The 9740-nt window shown below is 25.4% G+C and overlaps 1 protein-coding gene across 1 annotated transcript; it reads left to right on the forward strand.

The window, feature by feature from the left end:
- Nucleotides 1-2871: 2871 nt before the first annotated feature.
- Nucleotides 2872-8466, forward strand: LOC111027344 (NEDD4 family-interacting protein 1). Its single transcript, XM_022305709.1, has 6 exons — nucleotides 2872-3509; nucleotides 4762-4878; nucleotides 4949-5092; nucleotides 5170-5217; nucleotides 6731-6839; nucleotides 6918-8466. Exons 1-6 carry the CDS (start codon nucleotides 3480-3482, stop codon nucleotides 7220-7222), a joined length of 753 nt encoding a protein of 250 aa, XP_022161401.1. The 5' UTR covers nucleotides 2872-3479; the 3' UTR covers nucleotides 7223-8466.
- The last annotated feature ends 1274 nt before the right edge of the window (nucleotides 8467-9740 follow it).

Genomic DNA, 9740 nt, shown 5'->3' on the forward strand with positions numbered 1-9740 from the left:
TAAATTTTCAAGTTTTTCGACTGAGCGAAAAATATTTTATTGACATTTGTAGAAAAAAAAAATCGAAGTTTGTTAACTGACTTTAATTAGCACAAAACGATATAATATCTTGAAAATTATCCCATGTATAAAAAATGGTAAAAATTTAACATATTATCTACAGTTTTAGTTTTAGAATTGACACTAAAATAAGGAAATCAATTTAGTAGAAAACTTGTTTTGCGTAAAATTCCAGTTTTTTCTTCATTTTTTTTTTTTTGTTTAGCCCGGTGGCCCGATTCATTTAAAAAGTAGGAACTGGGAATTTTCAATTCCAAAATCCCCAAAAGAACCAACTAAATCCAATTTACTATCAAAAATCACTTTTAAAGTCGAATATTGAAATATTTTTTCTACTTTAAATCGTGTTAACTTACAGCTAACACAAAAAAAACTGTACACTTATCATTGTAAAATCTAAAAGCTAAAACTAATAAAATAAATTTGTTTTTTTTAAACTATATAGAAGTTTATTTAACAAAATATAACAGTTGGGTATATGAGTGGTTAGGTTGTGACCCAGGTGCGTCTTTGAGTAAATTCCATGTTATTTAAGAAAAAAATTTACTTTTGAATATCACCTTAATACCTTATTAAAACAAAAGATTAAAACCTGTATGTTTGAAGTAATATCGTACAAAGGCAGAAAAACAATACAATATTTAAAAGTTCAATTTATTCCTTCGCATTAGGTACATAAATACTTATATTTATAATAAAAATAGTTTATATTTAAGTAAGTTATATAACAAATTGCAAAACTCTTTAATTGGAAGCAGCGAAACGATCAATAATGCTGTCTATATTGATAATTTCTGTGTATATTTAAAAGTATATTTAATCCAGTCAGCCTCTCCTCACTCATTCGGCTTCTTCACCAAGTTTTTAATCTTATAAACAATACAATAGTCAATAATACACCATAGAAATAATAAGCAAAAAGTGTAAGCAGAAGTAATGAACAAAAAATAATTTATTTACCTAATTACTTTAATATTTAAGTTTGTAAATTAAATGCATTCATTAGTGAATAATTGATTTACTGAAATAAATATTAAAGTATAGTAGTTAACGAAAGAGAAATTTAGATAATAGTATTTTTAAGTATCAATAAAAATATAAGTGAACATATTAAATACTTAATAAAAATAAAAATTGAGTAATTAAAAAAGTATATAGTTCAGCTAGTAAGTATTTTAAATAAAGATTTGTATTACCAGGGTAGCCAACTAAAATGTAAAAACAAATTGAAATATAAAAAAAAATTATTTAAAATGTTTACTTAAAAATTATGGATATTTTATGAAACGAAAACAGAAAATTATACGTTTGTCCCCCCCCCCCACTCAGGGACGCGTTTGTTGTGACAATTTGAATGCATAGTACTATAATAATGATTGGTCACAAACTCACGAATACACGCAACAGTTAGTCATATAAATATTAAATATATAGTGATAATAATAATGGCGACACAAAATATATAAAAACACTATTAAATAACCAAATTATGTATGTATATTATATTATAATATTTCCTAGCTTCATTTTATCACATATCGTCTGCATGAAATTGACTGTAAGAAAAATTGCCAACTTTATAGACTGAACTGAATGGGGTACCTGCGTCTGACGTCACGTTGTACCTACTTGTCATAAAGGTCAAAATTCAATATTCCGTAGTTTTTGAGAGTAAAATAATGCAACATAATATATAACATATAGCTATTTATTTTGGTATACATTTCAATAAGTATAGCCAATAAGCGTATTATAAATAGCTACATTATCGATCACACCTATCACGCTACGAGCTACCGAAGTAGTTACACATCACAAAATCGTTTGAAACGTTTTTAAGAACAACAGTATTATATAGTAGGGTATTGCCATATTGTTCTGTGGTATTGCTTTAGATATTATCATTGATTATAAACAGAAGATATTATTAATTATTATAGCCTGTGTTTTAAATACTATAATAGTAATTAGTAGGAACCTTTCTAATTATAATCAATGGTATTAATCATTATTATACAATATGTCGTTGAATATCATAAACAAAACTATATAGGTATATAGATTATAGATACGTTAACATGAGTGACCTCGGCGGCCCGTGTACGGGAAAGGGAAAAATACTAAAAACGTAATTATATCCTTAACCTATATATAAAATGAAATGATCACCTAAGAATATAAGACCTATAATCGTCCAGTCAGCGTATCTTCTCCACTTTTGATTGGCTCATATTTGAGAGGGGCAGTGTATCAAACAACTTGTGATCTATTTTGTCATGATATAAGTATATAAGTTCACGCAGTAATGTAGCCATAGTCCATGTATGATTGGTGATAGGAAGGTATAGCGAGGTGCCGAGGTAGCCAGTAGTTGAAACTCGGTCAGTAACTAAATTTGATACTCGGCGTTTTCCCTTTTTTTTTTACCAACTTTCAATACACACTTATATATTATAAAATATTTTTTCATTAGATTTATTAATAATATTTTAGTGTAAAATAAAATAAAATAAATGATCGTAGCTAATCGTCCGACCAGAATAGTTGTGTAATATATTTTATATTCATAGTTCATTAGTTCGTGCCTTCATGGTAACCTAACCGTCGCGAGTAGTCACCATATTAATATTAATAATAATATTATTATGTCTATAGTCGTCACTCGTCAGTCCACCACCGATAAATGATGCACGCACGTTGCACAACATAATATAATGATGATAACAAAATAATAATAATAACATCTAAATAGAATAATAATATAATCCTCAACAAAAATACAACACACAACTATTTATTTTGTATTGTACAAACCACGAACTATGAGATAAATTTTACTTAATATATAGTAATATATCTTACCTAATCTAACATAAAAACTAATGTCGAGTGTCAATATTTTATACTCCTGTCCTGCCTTGGTGAATAATTAATATTGATAATAATATTATGTTTATGGCTTATCGATTCCGGACGCTTTGACGTCACGAACGCGTTCGTTCGTTATCAATATTTTATCAACAACTCGCCAGAATGATTAAACATATGTTCATTGTTCAATGTTCAAGCTTTTCACTCTACTGAGCTGCTCACTGTGTTGTAACTCGGACAAGTTGGATTCCTCCTAGTTTTTTATTATTTTTTTTTACTGGTGTTGTGTATAGTTGCTAATAATTACTGTTTACCTTTGTAAAATGTGAAAAATTAATTATATTTCCTATCAAATTCTACACGATTCGGTTTAGAGCTGAGATTTCACTGTATAATATACTGAATAACTGGGGCACGTCAAATTGTTGTTTGATTAGAGTTTAACAATCCGAAAAGGTCTTGCTCATAAATGTTGAAGTAATTGTACGTCTAATTCCAATATTAGATATATTTTGTATTTTTTACAAAAATATTAAATTCCATCAACAATGAGTCGACAACCAGAAAACCATATCATGGTTAGTATATTACATACATTTTGAATATTATAATTTCATACAAGTATTTACTAATATAGCTTAACTTTATGCAAGTTATAAAATAAATAAATATAGTATATTCTATGGAAATATTTTACCAACAGTAAACCAAGATTACCATATGATAACCTTTTATTATTAAATTATATTACTATCTATGTCATAATATTAAATTATCTAATTATGAAATGGTAAATGTACTTGTCGGTTGTCATTTAAGTGAATGATAACGGTAAGCAAATAACTTACTTTTATATTTGTATGCCGTTAATGTACTTAATAATAGTATATTATCTATACTTCATCAAGAAATATAAAGAAAAGATACTCAGGATATAAAGTTAGTGTTTTAAGTATTCATCTTATTACTGGCCTTGGGTATTGGATATTTGAGAAACAAAATTATAACTATTTGTTTTGAAAAAAATAGACTAAAACAATATTTGAAAATTGATAATTTCTTTAAGTACAAATAACTATTTGATAAATGAAAATATATTATTTTTTGTTCTGTTCACAAAAACCTAATTAGCTATTAACAATAATAACTTGTTTGAGAAATAGATACCCATAATTGTACCTTCTTTTAACTATCATGTAGGTACATGAAGTATCCTTTATTTTTTCTTCATCATCTACATTCAACATTTTTAATTTTGTTCACTATTAGCTTAGTATCTATTCTTTTGTATTTAAATTATTTAAGTAGGTACATACAATTTTGGTTTTATGTTTAATTAATACTTTAATTTTAAGTGTTATTTACTTTTGGGATTAAAAATTGATAATTCAATCATCACTTTATCGAAATATACAAATTATATTCACAGAATAATTGTTTAATGAAAAATATCTATAAAACAACATGTAAAAGAAAGATTGTAAAAATATATAATTAACAATTTATGAACGGTTATCTTGTTTTGATTAATGTCAAAGTTCACGTTGAAAACTGTTAGTTATAAAAGTGGGCAAAAAAATACTTAAGACGAGGTTATTTTGTATATTTATGTTATTATGCATTTGCTTATTGAATCATATTATTATTTAATTATTTAAATACAAACCATAACTGTTGATTACTTTATTGTATTGATGATTAAACAAGCCATATTTTAAACCAAACAAAATGTATATCTTTAAGTATATTACCTCTTAATGCACCTATAACACTTAAAATTGTACTTGAGAATTTATTAGCTGTATTACATTTTTCTTGTGATTTATATAGGATATTCCTCCTCCTGTATACACAAATGTCGCAAATAATACTCAACCAGGAGAATCAGAAAATGGAAATGTTAATGCTACTCAGCAAAATCCAGTTCATTCACCGACATCACCACAGGTCGGTATCTAATTTAATGATATAGTGCGAGATAAATAAAATAAAATAATCAATTATTATTATTTGTTAGCATTATGATGTGCAGCCTCCTAGATTAGACTTTTCTGCTCCTCCCCCATATGAAGACTGCAACCCAGATTTTGTAAAGCTACCAACTTATGAAGAAGTGCAAATGGAAAAGCGATTAGAAGGAGAAACATCTCCAAGATTACCTGTTAGTTTCATTATTTATTTTGATTAAAAAATACGATTATATAAATATTGCCAAAATAATAAGTTAACAATTTCCAGGGAAGAGTTATTGGAGGACCTCCTAGCATTGGACCATTACCACAAGAAGTAATTATAAAATATTTTAATTTTTTGTTATTTATTGTTTTTCATCAGATAATTCTCATCTGGTTAAGTTAGGTATACATTTTTTAATGGTGAATAATAATTCAAGTAAATACCCTAGTAATACTAGTACCTATTTATAATCATTGTTAATATCTAGGTATTTAATTAATATATACCTAGTGAATATTTTATCATCTCAGACAATGTACATGATATTGATATTGTTGGTTAAATATTTACTTTAAGCCTTGATTACCAATTGATAACTTTTATCTTATTAATATTTTGATGACAATAGAATGTTTTTATTTTTCTGTCTGGACAATTCCTGATAAATTTTAAAATTTTATAATATATATTCTATTGTCATTAAAAAAAAAAATGTCCTTTGCATTTTGCATTTTTATTTAAAATTCTCAATAATAAGTTAGGTATAACTATTAATTAAATAAATATAGAGCTATAATTATTTTTATTATTAATGACATTATTTCTATACTACTATTTAGTACCTACTATGTGTATTTAATGTTAATGTAAATAAAATATCTTATTAATATTCCAAAGCAAATTTGAGATTAAGTAGGTACCTAATAGAATTTTCTTAGAGTAATTTACAAATCATAATTCGACTCTATAATGATGCATATTGTTTCAGTGGTACACTGGACATTTAGGCAAATGCCCGAGAGGTTGTTCCTTATATTAAGGTTTTTGATGCTGGTATATAACATGTACATATCATCAATTGTATCTACTGTCTAATAATAAATTAAATACAAATTATACGTCACAAGCATTGCATTATCTTCAATTATTTTATTGATTTAATCATATACCATTTTTATTATTAGTTCCTAAAATATGAATGAAACTTTAAATGTTAAATTAAATTATAAGCATATATTGAAATATTTATATTTTACATAGTTATAATTGAGTTTAAAATTATAATGTCTACTATAAAAGTCTACAATGCCTTTGATAAGATGTTTACCTTTTTAAATTATTACATTTCATAATAATTCATGATTTACTAATGCATTTAATGAAAAACAACAAATGGATTCTTCTAAATTCAAATTTTCTATGTTGTGTTTATTTTTTCAAGACTACACATCCAATTTTAGTGTTCCTTTGATTACATTAAAACCTAATAAGTATATTCTTAATTATTTTTTAGTTTTATTTATTTTTGAGCATCAAAAACTCGAAATATTATGTTAATCAGGCAACTGCATACAATTATATTATAAATTAAAGTTATAAGGGTGCAAACTTTAAGAATTATGGTATAACCACTATAAACGAGAATGCACATTGGAAATAGCTACTTTGTATATTTATGTTAAAATATATTCTTTAAATAATTCAAGTGACCGATGATTATTTATTTGTAAAAGAATTTAAAAAAATTTTTGGGCCGCTATCTAAATTTGCTAATTAAGTTGAAGCCTGTCTAGATCATCTCTGTATTATAAAATATTTTATGTTTAATTTATTTATTTTTCAGATACCTGCACAAACATTGACTGTTCTCACAATTGATGCTGCACCTAATCCATGTGAAATTGACACTAATTTATTAGGCACAGACTACATGTTTTTGACTGCTTTTTTAGGTACATTATTTTTTTAGTTATAATATATACATATTTACTATTTATAAATTATATTTTAACTGTTTTTGTTTTTTATAGTGGCTTTGCTATTCAATTGGGTGGGTTTTTTGGTGTTAATGTGTTTGTGCCAAACGGTAGCAGCTCGTTATGGAGCACTTGCTGGATTTGGATTATCATTAGCAAAATGGACGATGATAGTTAAACGGAATACTGAAATGTCTGATTTATCACCAGAAAGTCGTTCAAATACATGGCTCTGGTGGTTAGTTATGGCATTTGGATTTTTAATTTGTATTCGTGCTGTGATACAATACATGAACATCAAACGTGGCTGGAGACTGCTTAGTGTTCCTGCACAAGAACGAGTGTTATATTTTTATTAAATTTTTGATCTGCTGGTAAAGTAAAGTATATGAAATATTTATTTAAATTTATTTTTGTTCATGTTTTGTTTTATGTTTAAAGTCATAAGTATTAGAAAAACTATTTAAAAAAATAATTACTCAACATTAATTGCAAGTATTTAACCTTTGACAACACACAAAGACACCAATTTAATTGCAAAAATGTAAAAATTAGGTGGGGTACCAAACACTTAAGTAAATAAAGTTCTCAAAATCTTTTGTGTTATAAAATAACAAAATTATGTAGACTTTAATAACAAATTAAAAACAAAAAAAGTATGGCTGTGCTAATGTTGTCTCGTCAAAACATGTCTGAATGGAAATAGAAATTGATTTAAGAAATGAAATGAAAATTTATTTTTATGATGATAAAGAATCTAAAAACAGTTAAGGATTGTGTTAAAATTCCAATGGGGCTGGTCGAAAAATAGTTTTTTTTGTGAGTTATGACAAAAAAGAGAATATACACTAGAAATCACTAAACATTCCAATATACAAATGTAGCAAAATATTCCTGCTCGAATTGAGTCAAGACGTCATGTTCTTCTTTCGCATACTCGTATATATATTGAACATGAGGACATTTACCAAATGTAAATATTTCAGTCATCACTAGATAAATGTATGAAACAAGACAAGAGCGCCCACTCTAATAAAGGGGGAGGGGAAATCAAAGTTCAGCCTTTTATTATTTTTAAAATAAATATTAACTAAAATCGTAGGGAGTCATGCCTCCCCCAGGCCATCCCTGCAGATGCTCTTGAAACAAGATAAGGAAATTATTGATTGGTATACTAATATATATATATATATGTGTGTGTTCTATATCTAAATATAAGAATTGAACTATTTTAATAAAGCTATACATTTTTTTAATTTTTAGATTTACGTTCACTGTTGATATAAACTATAAACAATTAAATATGGGGTATATTTTTATCCAAAGTGTGTTATCATGGGTTAAAAAATATCAATCCCCATTTTAGATATTAATTTATATAAAATGATAACTAAATAGTGGCTATTCTATATTCTAATGAATTTTTATCAAATTATGTTTAAGCAGTTAGATTGTTTATTCATCTGATTATGAAATAATTAACAAATTAAATACGAGTGTACAGACGTCATTTATTTTGAATGGTTTTAGTGGTTGTGTTATTTTTACTAGAAATACCTTAAGACAACTTGTCTTTGGGTACAATCAAATACTTATAGTTAGGGAACATTTAAATTTATTTTTAAATGTGATTAAATATGATAAAACCATTTTAAATTTGAGTGCAATTTTTTATTTTTGAACTGATCTTTTGTAGGTAGTTTATTTCAAGTTATAAATTAACTTTGATAGTCATTTGTAATGTATTTTTTTCATGATATTTAATTTAATTCTTATTGAACTCTTATGTATTGACCTTTTTTTGTAATAGTATTTACTGCTTATATGATTGTTATAAACTGAATTTGGAAAATAATAAATTCCATCCATTAATATCTGTGATTACTAGCATTTTCTTTGTGTAATTTATTATTCTTATCTTTTCTGTAAAATTTATTTGTTTTTTAATTGTATTATTTGTAATTATATTTTGAAATGCATACATAGGTACTTTCTTTGAAGTTAAATTTTCTATACTAAACTTTAATATTTAATTATGGAAGTATAAAGTAACTAAACAATTATTTATACAACTATTATATTTATTATACTTTATAAGTATTTTATGTAATGTTACTAAAAATTATATTTTGATTCTTTAGATCTTGGTTATAAAATAAAACTTTCATTCATTAAATTTAAAAAGAATTTTTTTTTGTTTTTAAATAAAATGTAAATACTAATTTCTTTTTGCCATAATTAGTAATATAATATTACAATTTTTATAAACAAGGCTTTTAACCATAAAGTATACAATTATTTTAGATGTTAAAAAAAAATAATACGGTGGAGCGTCGATTATCCGCACTAATTGGGATCGAAGGGGGTGCGAATAATTGATATTTGCGGATAATCAAACAACCATTGAAAATTATTTAGGTTCAAACAAACCAACTAAATTTAAGATTACAACGTACAAACATTGGAGTGAGCCATAGTAGATAATAAAATAATCTCGCATTTCATAATATAACATAATAATATATATAATGTTTGTTCTTTGATATAACCATTGATTATAAATACTAGTATTTATAATCAATGATTTAACATAACATTATACTTTATAGTACACAATAAAAGGAACATAACAAATGATAAAACTAAATTAAATTAAACTAAAAACAAATTTGTACACAAAAATTTTGTTGTGCGGATAATCGACGCTCCACAGTATACTGATAAAAATTTTTTTGGCTTTTGACCATTGATAAATAATAAATATTTATGGTAAAATTTAACTATATGCATTATAATACACTTATAAGTAGTTAATAAAATGGTATATTTCTTTAAACATACATTATAAAATAAAGTTATTAGTTTCATATAATATGG

The sequence above is a fragment of the Myzus persicae genome, unplaced genomic scaffold (assembly GCF_001856785.1).
Source record: "Myzus persicae strain clone G006 unplaced genomic scaffold, MPER_G0061.0, whole genome shotgun sequence".
NCBI lineage: Eukaryota > Metazoa > Arthropoda > Insecta > Hemiptera > Aphididae > Myzus > Myzus persicae.